The sequence below is a fragment of the Eleutherodactylus coqui genome, chromosome 2, assembly GCF_035609145.1.
Source record: "Eleutherodactylus coqui strain aEleCoq1 chromosome 2, aEleCoq1.hap1, whole genome shotgun sequence".
Taxonomy (NCBI): domain Eukaryota; kingdom Metazoa; phylum Chordata; class Amphibia; order Anura; family Eleutherodactylidae; genus Eleutherodactylus; species Eleutherodactylus coqui.
The window spans coordinates 41731453-41745173 of record NC_089838.1 but is presented as its reverse complement, the minus strand read 5'-3'; the positions used below and the strand labels follow the sequence as shown (position 1 = coordinate 41745173).

General features: G+C 43.7%; 1 protein-coding gene across 2 annotated transcripts in view; it reads left to right on the top strand.

The window, feature by feature from the left end:
* Positions 1-3908: 3908 nt before the first annotated feature.
* LOC136611244 (protocadherin alpha-C2-like) overlaps positions 3909-13721 on the top strand; it is an 82513-nt gene continuing 72700 nt past the window's right edge. For both annotated transcript variants that reach the window (XM_066590674.1, XM_066590675.1), the window contains exon 1: positions 3909-6615. In XM_066590674.1, the coding sequence (XP_066446771.1) occupies positions 4138-6615 (2478 nt within the window). In that variant the 5' untranslated portion in view covers positions 3909-4137. The remainder of the gene's footprint in view (positions 6616-13721) is intronic.

Below are 13721 nucleotides of genomic sequence, written 5' to 3'. Positions count from 1 at the left end.
CCCAACTATAATGCTTTATTCATAATACTATGCTCCCTATATGGAGAAGAGAGGCCTTGTGAGCCCCCCAAGCTTCTGGGCCCAGGTGCAACTGCATCCCCTGCACCTTCTATAGTTACGGCCCTGACTGTACAACATTAATGTGCACATTCAAATCCAGAAACCAGGTCCTTTTCCACAACCAAATGAAAAGACAGGATACTTATGCAAAGGGCTATACTTAGCACAGAAGGTGCAATGCCTAGGATAGTGGGTTTTTTTTTTGGGGGGGGGGGCTCACTAGGATAGATCAAAACTGCATATTTTATTGATTTTTAAACCCCCTGCCCTGCCCCAAACTGGGCTTATTGTTCAATGGTTTGTTCTCAGGTGTGTAACTCCTTCTACTATTATAACCCACAGAAAACATGGGGATGCAGGCACTGTCCACCGGTTGTACAGATAAGTTGAACAGTAGGCAGAAAAGCCTGCTGCTCAAACAATCAGTACTCACTTTTCACTGGAGAAGTAGGAGCATAACAGGACTCGCTTCCTCTTTCTCATGCCTTGGAGCCTCTTTTGCTGTTGGCCAGTGGGCTATTATTTTACTGTAAGGACCTGAAATCAAAAGATTACACTACTTTGCAAGGTTACATGATCAGGCTAGCTCTTGCTGCATCTCAAGGTACTGCTTGTGGGGCATTAGCCTATTGGCTTCCTGGACTACTTTTGGATATTAGCATTGAGGAAGTGGTTATAATATACTCTTTCAAAGAGGAACTAGTGATTCATTTGAGTGCAGTATTGTGCTATTTGGAGAGTGCTTTGTGGTAGTGATCTGTATAAAGAATTAGTATAAAGAAGTAGAGGGATAATCAAAATACTAGCAGCCACCTGTCTGTCCATGAGGGAGTGAGTTACATCAGAGGCATAACTTGAAGCTCCTGTGCCCCAATGCAAAACCTGTAATAGGGTTCCCATGTGATCAGAGGTGGAGCATGTAACTCACTCACTCGGGATAAAGGACTTCTGATGATGTCACCATCATGTGATCAGGGTCAGAGCATATAACTCACTCGGGATGAAGGACCTGTGATGACATCACAGTCATGTGACCAGGAGCGGAGCATGAAACTCACCCCGGATGAAGGACCTGTGATGACGTCACCGTCTTGTGATCAGGGGCAGAGCATGATGGTGACGTCATCACAGGTCCTTCATCCCGAGTGCTCTGCTGCTTTTGGTCCCTGCTGTATAAGATGAAGAAAGCTGTATGTGATGTACATGTAGCAGAGCTGTGTGTGTGTGTGATATGCATGCAGCAGAGCTGTGTGTGATGTGCATGTAGCACAGCTGTGTAGCATTGCACCACCAGAAACAATGGTACTATAATTTCCTAATAATTACTAGTGTGTTTTTATAGGGGGTGAAGAACAAACTAAATGGGTAGATTATCTATTTAGTAGAGAATAGCATCAGGGAGGGGTTTGAAGTGCTGCTTTATTATTCTTTCTTTGGGGGGGAGTATTGTAAAAGATGAGTGGGCTTCCATGATGCTCCTCTTCCGACCCTCGCTGTGCTCTGGAACGTTACTTATAACATCCTGTAAACCTGCTAGGGGATTCTACATTAGAAGTGCACATACCAGGTTTATGGGACATCACTGGGCCTTCAGCGTACTTGAAGTGGCCTCCTTCTGCTACGATGCATGAAAGGAGCTGTCCTTGCACCTGTGTTCAATCCAGGGACTTTCAAGGCAGATTGTTACCTAAATCTCCTGTAGGCAATGGTAGATGACTACCTGTATGATTTTCTGATATATTGTAGCAGAAGGAGGTCACTTCGAGTACGCTTTCCTTACTTCAGTCATAGTTGCGGTCCTACCAGACTTAACAAGACACGGAAAGTGGATTTCTGCTTCTCACATGTTACTCTTCAACTTTGCAATTGGGTTTAATTCTCTATCTCTTACAAGGGGCTACAACACAAAATTGAAATTCATGTTCTGGGGCCCCCAGGGTCATGTGTGCCATACCATTGTACAGTGCATCAATGCCTTCCTATTCAAGTACGCTATTGTTATTTCAATATAGGACACCAGTTTTGAGATAAAGTGCTAGTTCAGGCTTTTTGACTAGAACTTGTATATTAGTTGCAAGCATAGATTTCTGAAAGTTGCAGGTATTGTGCAGACGGATTTTATTGATTTGTATGCATTTGCATAAGGCCGGGCTCACATGTCCATAAGCGTAAAACACTGCAGGGGTCCCGCAACTTTTTACAGCCATGGAGCCAGCCATGATATCTGGCAGTGAAATTGTACTGCGCATAACCACATACTAATGCACGTAGTCATGCGCAGTACAACATTTTATTTTGTTTTTATATTTCCCGCGTCATCCTAATATCATTGTATATGGGTTCATGTATATACACAACGATAGAGAACAATGGACTCTATCTCGCGTATATACATGCTGCGTTCAATTTTGCACTCGTGTATTATGCAATTCCAACACGCTAATCTGAGTGGAACTGCGTAAGACAATGTAATTGATTGCCTGTGAGTTACAGGCGTATCACACGAGCAGAGCCCGTGGTAAACATACGGCCGTGTGAGCATGACCTAAAGGCGTATATGCATTATGTCCACGGAAGTGTGAAACTCCCTAAGATAAAATAAAAATATTATTAATTGTAATCACAATGATGTTATGTACTATATTAAATGTTATTATATGTTATTGTGATGCTTATTGATATAATAATTGTACACTAGTAAGTAGTAACACAGGCAGATAACCAGTATAGTCCACTTCATTTCTGCCATTTTCCTTTTCCTGGAAAGCACAGACAATGGATTTATCTCCTCTTACAGAGAGAAGCTGCTTGCATGGGAGAGTTCTCATTCACCCTCCGGTTCCCCTCTTCCACCCTTGTCTCTCGCATCTTGTTTAGCCATCGCCTTGACACGTCATTTCTTCCCGAGCTGCTCCTTTAGGATGATGGCGTCTGGCTCCAGTCTGATGCAAGGCTGAGTTAACCTGTCATGGTGCGCGGCTGGCAGGCTGATGGGTGGCTGCATTTAGCACCGGAAGCACCTGAGCTGCCAGTGTATTGCTGACATGTTGCTTTATGGATTGAAGATCTGCATGTTACTGGAAGCAGAAGCTGTGCCAGCTTGGAGGGGCTGGGTCCGGGGCTCACGCGGCATTCCCACATTGGCTTCCTTTGTGTCCTGATTGTTATATTCCTATTTCCTGCACGGCTGGAGCTGCTCATCAGCAATACTGGAGCTATATCTATAGTGCTGCCCTGCTGGATGCATAGCTGAAGCTAAGCTCAAGGCTGCTGGATGCATGGAGGAAGCCAAGCCCTTGATGACTGGCACTGCTAATGCCCGCTGATATGTGCTGGTTTCCGCATTCTCGGCGATCGCTGAAGCCGCTGCTGTCCTATGACCGCACTGAAGCTACACTCGCTGCAGTCTCACCGCCGGCGCTGCCCGATCTGAAGCTACACCCGCTGCTGTCCTTTGACCGGCGCTACCTGGGCTGAAGCTACATCCACTGCCGTCGTTCGATCGGCGCAGCCCGAGCTGATGCTACACCCGCTGCTGTCCTTTGACCGGCGCTATCTGGGCTGAAGCTGCACCATTGCTGTCCTTCGATCGGCGCTGAGGCTACACCCACTGCAGTACTACGGCCGGCTCTGCCCTGCCTGAAGGTACGCTACGCCCGCTGCTGTTCTACCACCGGCGCTGTCCACTCTTCAGGTGCTGAAACTGCACCGCCACCTCTCAGTAGCCCTGTCCACGTCCAAGGTGCTGAACCTCTGCCAGGATTATTATCTTGGTGCCCCGCCCCCGGAACAAGGGCGACTGGAGCATCCACGGCAGAAAAAGCAAGCAGTGCTGAAGCCTTGCTATCTCTGAACAGGCCTGATTTCTGCAGCCACCCACATAGAATCCATCATTACAAAGAAATGGATGTACCTGGGAAACAGCCGCCTTCAAAGACATCCGAATCCCACCCAGCACTGACTGCTGGCCACACATGGTAACCTGATGCCGTTTGAAAGCTGAGGGCATATAAGGAAAAGGATGTGAGAGTCAGGCTGGTTGGGGAGGGGTCAGATGAGCACTATTAGCTTGCTAAAATGGCTTGTACTCACAGTTGTATAGGGCTCCTTATGTTATTGAGCTTGGTCAGAGGGCAGCTTAGATACTCAGTGAAGGAGGAGTTAAATCATGGGGCATTTGTAGGAAATGTGGTTGGTGATCTAGGTCTGGACCTCAAGCAGTTACCCATTAGAGGCTTTCGCATTACATCTGGTAACAACAAGCAGTATTTTGATGTGAACCTGGGCAATGGAGTGCTGTTTGTAAATAGGACTATAGACCGTGAAAGTCTGTGTGGGCCCACTACTCCCTGTGTGATAAACCTGGGGGTGGTCATAGAAAATCCAGTAGAGGTACACAATATTGAGGTAGAGATATTAGACATCAATGATCATGCTCCTAAATTTCCTAGAAATGATTACCATCTCGAGATTAGTGAATCAGCTGTCCCCGAAGCAAGATTTCCTATTGAGAGTGCTCAAGATCCAGATATTGGCACAAATTCAATACAGAGCTACAAATTAAGTGAAAATGATTACTTTGCACTTGATTTAAAGACTTTCCATGGCAATAGCAAGCTTATTGAGATTGTGCTAAAGAAATCATTAGACAGGGAACAAAATGCTCTTCATCAACTAGTTCTCACAGCTTTAGATGGAGGGAACCCTGCAAAATCTGGGACAGCCCAAATTTCTGTACGTGTAATGGACACAAATGACAACACTCCATTTTTTGATAAGTCTACATACAAAGCCAGTCTGCTTGAGAATTCACCACCAGGTACCTTAGTAGTTAAGTTAAATGCAACAGATCCAGATGAAGGGTCAAATGGTGAAGTGATGTATTCATTTAGCAGTTATACTCCTCAGAAAGTAAGACAGTTATTTAGTATCGAACCAAGAACTGGAGAAGTTAGGGTAAATGGTGTTTTAGACTATGAAAAATCATCATCTTATGAGATTTATATCCAAGCCATTGATAGAGGCCCAGTTCCTATGACGGGGCATTGCAAAGTGTTGGTTGAGGTGATTGATGCCAATGATAACGCACCGGAGATAGTAGTGACTTCTAATTATTCTCCAATTGCTGAGAATTCACAAGTAGATACAGTTGTAGCTTTAATGAGTGTAACAGATAAGGATTCAGGGATCAATAAACAGGTTAGTCTAACCATACAGTCAGATCTTCCTTTTCGACTAAACTCATTCAAAAACACCTACAAGCTCTTAACCAATGGTAAACTAGACCGTGAAAAGTGCTCTTCTTATAATATTACCATAATGGCTACGGATTCTGGAATCCCACCTCTGTCATCTCAGAAAACACTGTATGTGCAAATCTCAGATGTGAATGACAACCCTCCAGTATTTGAGGATATTTCCTACTCTGTGTATGTACTGGAGAACAATGCTCCAGGTGTGTCACTTTTCTCCGTAAAAGCCATAGATCAAGATGTCAATGAGAATGCATTTGTATCCTATCTACTTCTCCAAGGTGATATTGAAGGCATTCCAATTTCCTCTTATGTTTCCATTAAATCTGACAATGGCACTATATATGCTGTTCAGTCATTTGACTTTGAAAAACTTCGAGAATTTCGCTTTGTTGTTCAGGCACAAGATGCTGGGAACCCTTCATTAAGCAGCTCTGCTACTGTGAATGTCTTTATTTTAGACCAAAATGATCATGCTCCAACAATTCTCTATCCAGCTCCTACCAATAGTAAAAGATCTATTGAGATGATTCCACGTGCAGCAGGTGTTGACTATCTTGTAACAAAAGTCATTGCAGTTGATGCTGATTCGGGACAAAATGCTTGGCTGTTATATAATTTGGCCAGAGCCACAGATCCGAAACTTTTTAAGATATCTTTACATACAGGGGAAATAAGGACTACAAGGAAAGTTGCAGATGACGTTATTGCCAGCTACAATGTGACTGTCATTGTAAAAGACAATGGGGAGCCACCTCTTTCTTCATCTACCACAATAAGCATTGCTGTGGTGGACAGGATTTCAAAAATTATCCCTGGCTCCCAACAGCATCTAAAAAACAGCACAAACTATCCTGAAATCACAATTTATTTGATTATCGCTTTATGCGTTATTTCTTTTATATTCCTCTTAACGCTAATAATAATTTCTATTCTAAAATGCTGCAAGTGTAATGGAAATGCTGATCCCTGCTGTGCATGTTGTTGTGGTGTTCCCAATCAGAACCCTACAGAGATGTGCAAACAAGCAAACAATAACATTGAAACTAGACTGCCACCTGGAGCACAAGCGCAACCTCATTTTATTGAAGTTAGAGGAAATGGATCACTTACAAAGACTTACTGCTACAAGGCCTGTATGACGGCAGGATCTGGAAGTGACACATTTATGTTTTATAATACTGGATTTCCAGTAGGGACGGGCCCACATGCTGTGATCGCAGACAGAAATCTCAAAAGACTAAGTGGACAAAGTTTTCAAAACTTAATAATCTTAAAAAGTGAAGCAACTACTCCTGTTGAGGTGAGACTCATCCTTTTATGGTTCTTACTGTATAGAAGAAAAAAGATGTGTGTTCGTGTTATTCACTGTTTGTGTTGTTCTATTAATTTCTACATAAGGCCCAATGCACACGGGCGTATTTGCATTGTGGAATCTGGAGTGAGCATCTGCCTCCAGATTGTGCAGAAAATACTGGCCATAAGCATGCTATAGAAAATCGCTTTTCCATGTCCATGAGTGGAAATCAATTGTGATTTTCCGCTCGTGGAGGGAAAACCACAGCATGTTCTATGTCGGTGCAGATTCCGCATGGATGGCTTTCATTGAAGTGAATGTAAGCCATCTGATCTACAGCCCATCCACAGCTGTCACTGCGGTCGGGCCGCGGAATTCGCGTCATCGCCTAGCTGCAGGATCCCGCATGCGGAATCTGACCCGGCCATGCGCATTCAGCCTAATAAAAATAATAATAAATATTATTTTAATAAAAACAATTGATTTAGGCTATGTGCACATGGTGCGATCTGTTGCAGAATTTGCCATGTGGATTCTGCCTCTGAAACTGTGACGGAAGCCCACTGTTGAGGATTTAGCCCTGTCAATTGGCAAAACCCTCATGCAGAATTTCGACATGTTTCTGCGTGGATCACTGTGAAGAAGTAACACGTCACTTCTGTACATGAATCCATGTGGAATCGTGTCAGAATTCCGTATGTGGATGATGCACGATGACAGGGCTAAATAAGCATGCAGATCCATAACAAAAACCATGCCAGAAATATGTGGCATAGCTTCGAATTTCTGCCACAGTGTTAGGTTTCTTTCACACGGGCACGTATCGGCCGGCCTTTTTCATGGCGGGCCAATATGCGCTGCGATCTGATGCATTGGATTCCAATGCATCAGATCACATGGGCATATTACTGAGACGTAAAAGCGCCCAGCAAGGCAAATATAGCACCGGGCGTTTTTATGTCAGGCCCAAAAGATAGTCCTGGAACTATCTTATGGGCTGGAATACGTCTGCTGCTGCATGGGGTCCTATGGGAGCCCTTAGAAGCGGCTGTAGGTGGGAGGAAGTTTAGCAGTGTGGCTGCTAAATTCCCTTCTTCTGCTCTCCTTCCCCCTGTGTAGGCTCACCTCTCGTCTCCTTCTCGCTCATTCTGTACAATGGTAGAGGGCAGGGTGGGGGCGAGCTAAGCTACCGCCCTCTTCCTGTCCTTGTCCATAGCATCAATGGTAGAAGACAGGGCAGACTGCCACTTAACTCCGTCCCCGCCTCCTCCCATTGAAAAGAACGAGCGGGGAGGAGTTGAGAGGTTAGCCTGCAATAGGGAGGGAGGGGAAATGGGTGACGGCATGGTGAGCTCGGCGCATATGCACCAGACCCCATGCCATGTGAACGGGTGCACAAACGTTAGATTTGTGTGCCCCGTTCATGAGCTTCTACGCCCCAGATGGAAGCATATATTGGCCGTCCGTGAAAACGTGGGCTAATATGTGCTCGTGTGAAAGAAGCCCCAGAGGGAAAATCTGTACTGAAATATTTATTATTAATTATTGTCATGTAACTAATAATTATTTTAGTTACATGACACATGAATGCAAATTTTTGATTGACACATCTGTTAATAATATTTGTATAAATATCACATAGTGATGTCCTAATGTGATGATTATACAGAATTGAAGTTTCTAGATAAACACTGCTCATCTATTTCTGCAGAAGCAGTCTGTCACAGATGCAGGAACATTTGTTGGAAGTTCTTTTACATACCAACTACTGATTGACTGATTGCAGTTTTGCCTCCCCTTGAAAATAATGAGGGTTCATGTCAATTACATTTCAAAAACGTGTTCTGCAGTTGCTCAGGTATATAATATAAAGAATAGTATTCCTCTATGATAAAATGGGAAGAGGTCACCATTGGGACTGCCCCATCATTGACTATTTTAAAGCATTCCAAATATCCAATGAGCTATCATATGGATCGGTGCTTAAAGGTGCTTAAAAGTCTATTCCCATCTTGAGTTTTCATAGCCGAAATAGGAAATTTCTGCGATGGCTAATGACCATGCTACATTATTTCTGTAGCTCCCATTCACTTCAATGAGAGCTACGGAAACAGCACTGTGCTAAGTGCTTGTTTCTTTCTTACCAGTGGATGCAACAGAGCGGCCAGGTTTTCTCTTCTCATGAAAAGCCAACATGAGAATACCCCTTTAAGAGTACTATAGCTACTTTAGTTTAGGTATTGGCTGGAGTCATGTCTCATGAACTATTGACATAATCATAGGACATAATCTTGGCTGTTTAAGGTGGAATTTCCCTTTAAGTAAAAATCAATGTGCTTATATGCTGGCATTACAAATAATGACTGCATTATTAATTAATCAATTCAATAACATTATTTTATGGAGTGCATAGGCTAAGTAACATTGTAATGTTATATGTCACACTGTGAGGCGCAGATACAGCAAATGCCATCCTTATTGCGCTGACATACTTTGGCAGCGGTGTAGCATGCCTATGTTATATAAATTCTCTTCCTGCCATTCAAAGTGAATGGAAATGGCTACATTAGGAAACTAACATTAGGTAATTAGCATAGAAATGCCTTTGCACTTGTGTTTTTTGTGTGGTGCATCATAAATAATGGTGGCTCTTGCTACATCTGTACAGCACATTTTGAAAGACTTGATCAACGTTTCTGTATTTTGTTACATTGAATCATTATTATAAAGTAAATAACATTATTTCTTTTCTTATGAATTTACACACAGTACTCCAGTAGGAAAGCAAAATTAGGTTTCTAGTAGAGATGAGCGAGCGTACTCGTTGCCTGCTTGCCCGAAAAGATTTGGAGGCCGTCGGGGAAGAGCTGGGGGGAACGAGGGGGAGATCTCTCTCCCCCCATCCCCCCGTCCCCCACTGCTCACTCCCGCAACCTCACGGCTCACCCCCGCTGGCCCCCGAACCTTTTCGGATGAACAGGCATGTACTCGAAAATGCCCATACTCGCCCGAGTAATTTCCCTAAATGAGTACGCTCGCTCCTCTCTAGTTTCTAGACATGTGTGCACATTTATTAAAAATAAAAAACTGATCTATTAAATTTACACAAGTGTTCCAAGACTTTACTGTGAAACTCAAAATTAAACTCCACTATACCTATTAGTCATTCTTGAGAAGTTTCTATAACTTGATTGGAACCCACCAGTGATAAATTATTGGCAACGAAGCCGGTCATGTGTTCTTTCTTCCAGCGGTGCGGAGAGTGGTCCGCACCTGCAGTGCGGCCGTCTTATTGTGCAGGAACACGGGCAGATCGGCGCCGGTGGGACTAAGCCCCAAGGCTGCATTTACACCTGCATTAGGGCTTTTACCCACTAGCATTTTTTTTAATGCTGCAATATTGCAATATTGCTGCGTTTTTCTCAATGGGACTTTCTAATGTTAAAATCGCATCACACAAAAATCGCACGTTTGTGCTGTTGTGATCTTTGTGTGATGCGATTTTAACATTAGAAAGTCCCATTCAGAAAAACGCAGTGATATCGCAGCGTTAAGAAAACACTAGTGGGTAAAAGCCCATAGTATGTATCAGCAAGGGCAACTTTGTAACGCGATTTTGTAGCGATGCGACATAGCTACAAATCGCATGTACATGCTTTCCTATGGGTTCATCCACATGAGCGATGTTTTGTAGGCTGCTACATTGTGAGACTACAAAATTGCGGCATGCTCTATACAGCTGCGATTTGCTATGTTTTGTAGCCCATATTTCCCTATGGAGCCTCTTTGTTTATCGCATCGCATAGCATGAACTTGTGACTTTCATGCTATGTGATACGATTTTAACATTAGTAAGTCCTATTACTTTTCTTGGTACAAAAGCAACGCAATGCTACATTTTTAACAAGAAAAAAGCATCACTGATGCTACAAAATTGCGTGCACATAGCAGCGATATCACAGCTATTTTGTAGCAGCGATATTGCTGTCGCTCGTGTGGATACAGCCTTAGGGTGAATTCACACGAGCATGTTTTTACGTGTACTTAGGTGCGTACATACGTGCGCACCTAGGTACGAGCAAAAACACGCGTGAACAAAGCTGCGTGCTTGTTGTCAATGGAGCCGTGGCTGCTGCTGGCGGCTCCATTGAAAACAATGCTCTGCCAGCCCTCTGCATTCTTTTTTAGGGAAGAGCTTATATGTAAAGCTCTTCCCTAAAAAACAATTCTGGTGTGCTAGGAGACCATTGTCTTCAATGGAGCCGCCAGCAGCAGCAGCGGCTCCATTGAAGAGAATGCCTGCATTTTTAAATTTTTTTTACACTATAATTTTTCTTTTTCAGGGAAGAGCTTATATTTAAAGCTCTTCCCTGAAAAAGAATGCAGGGAGCCGGCAGACCATTGTTTTCAATGGAGCCACCGGCAGCAGCCGCAGCTCCATTGAGAACAATGCGTGCATTCCCTATGGTGCACGCATGTCCTATCTTTGCAGGCACACACATGTGAACACAGCATAGGGAATGCATTGTTGCAAATAGAAACGTGTTTTTGTGCGTGCGTATGTATGCACAAAAACACGCTTCTGTGAACGCACCCTTAGGCTACTCTCACACATGTGCTTGTAAAAACACTGTTTTTACTGCACTTTCCACTGTGTTGACATGCATTTTTGACAGCGTTTCACTGCATTTTACCTGCGTTTTCAGCAGAGTTATAAATGCAGCCAAGCAAGATGATTATGCCAAAAACTGAACCAACCCACAAGAAATGCCCCTGAAAGTCAGATAGCCTTTTAAGTTGAGTGCTAGCTGTGGTGTTGAGAGGATGTCTTTCTGCTACTGGCCTGGGCTGTGGCTGATTAGTGCACTACCTGGTCTGATGCTGGAGGAAGAGCCCAGAAGGAAGAAGCAGGGGTTCTGCGTTCATACTCTGGTGTCACAGCGAGGCCATAAAGACCATTTCGCAAGCCTCTGCTGCAATTTGCATTAGCACCCAGAGCAGTTCATAGCCTTCAGCCTTATGTCAGTGTCCACCTTTGACAAGCTGCTGGAGGCTGTGCTATCCGGACTGACTTACAGGGACACACACATGCGTCAGTGTATCTGTGCTTAGTAATGTCTGCTGGTCACTGTGTGGAAAAACCCAGTCAAAAACGCTGTAACCACATTCTACCATGTTTTCAGCAGCATTGAAAACACTCCCCATTCATTTTAATGGGCAAAACGCTGAAACGCCTGAAAAAAGAACAGACAGCGCTTGAAAATCACACCAATAAAAACGCTGCATTTTAATCCATGTGTGAGAAGCCCCATTGAAACTAAAGGTAACGTTCGACAGCGTTTAGCACTGTGTTTAAAATGCAGTGTTAAACGCTGAGAAGACGTGGCCTTGGGGCTCAGTCCATCACTGTGCTCCATTTTTGGAGCAGAGAAACTGAAGTAAAATGGATCAGTTCTTTTCCCCATGGATTATAATGTGGTTTCAAAGATGCGGAAAGCTAACGGAAAGGCTTGTGCTTGCTTTTATGAAAAAATAATGCTGCAGATTGCATTATTTTTCCATCCAAAATAACAGAAACATGACAGAATGGAAGCAAACGGAAGCCTTTCCAATTACTTTTTTTAAAAACTCCATTGAAATCAAAAGGAAAAAAATGGATTCATTTTTTTCAGTTTTAATTCTCCTTCAAAAATGGAGCAAAGAGACAGAAACTTTGAATTGAGCTCTAACCCAGGTGTGAAAGCAGCCTAAGGCCTCACTCAAATGAGCGTGTTTATGTGCGTACATATGTGCGCACAAAACCGCGCGTCTATTAGAACCATTGGTTCCCTATGGTATGTTCACATGTCTGTGTTTTACAGGCAGGCAAACCCACACACCTACAAAAAATAGGATATGCGTGCACCATAGATCCATGCTGCGTGTAAATATTCCCCATGGGGAGTCCCCTCATGAAAGCAATGGGCTGCCAGCAACCCCTGCAGTGATTTTCGGGAAAGGGCCTAAAAATATAAGCCCTTCCCTGAAAATCTTTTGTAGCTGTAGTAAAAAATAAATATATATATATATATATATATATATGTATATATATATATATATATATATATATATATATATATATATATATACTTACCTCTCAATGAATGGCCGAGCACTGCCTGTGATTGGCTGAGCGCTGTGACCTATCACAGGCAGCGCTCAGCTGTCATTCAATGACTGGCTGAGCACTGTATGTGATTGACTGAGCGCTCAGCCAATCAGACACAGCCCTTACAGCAGGTGGGGATTTTAAATCCCTGCCTGATGAAAGAACTTCAGAGCAGTGCAGGGAGAAGACGCAACTACACGCGCCTGAGCCCCGGCAATGGCTAAGAGGTAAGTATATATTTTTTTCTATTTTTCACTACAGCTAGGAATGATTTTTAGGGAAGGGCTTATATTTAAAGCCCTTCCCCTTAAAATCACTGCGGGGAGTGTCGGCATCCTATTGCTTTAGCGAAAGGCATGCAGCTCCGTTCACGTGTGTTTTAGCACGTGCATGCATGCACAGGTTTGTGCGCACACATGCATGTGCAAAACAATGCTCGTGTGAACGAGGCCCAAGGTATAAATTAAAGTTCATTCTGCAATGTATATGAGCAAAGATATTATATACTATTATCTAAACTCAACTAAGAAAAGCAGAAAGGCTCAATGTCCATGTGCGGATTTTAATTATAAAATCCGTGCTTGTCTCCTGCACGGGAGATCCATGCATCTTGCCACCCATAGGGATGCATTAGCATCCGCACGGCAAGTAAAAGCATGCGGATGTTATTTTTTTCCCGGCACGCAGGTCGCACGCAAGGGAAGAAATCGCAGCGTGCTCCATTTTTCTGCGGGTTCCACAGCGACGTCTTCCATTGAACTCAATATAAGCCGTCCCCACCACGGCACACCCACAGCTATCACTGTGGAGGTATGGCAAACTCCACTGTTGGCTGCAGGGAGCTGTGGCCAAGCGAAAGTAAAATTGTATCGCTTTGCCAAACGCCTGTGTGAGGGAGGCCTAACCCTCTGATCTCCAGAAAATACCAGTCTAAATCCTTCTCTCATTTAGAAATAAAAGCAGA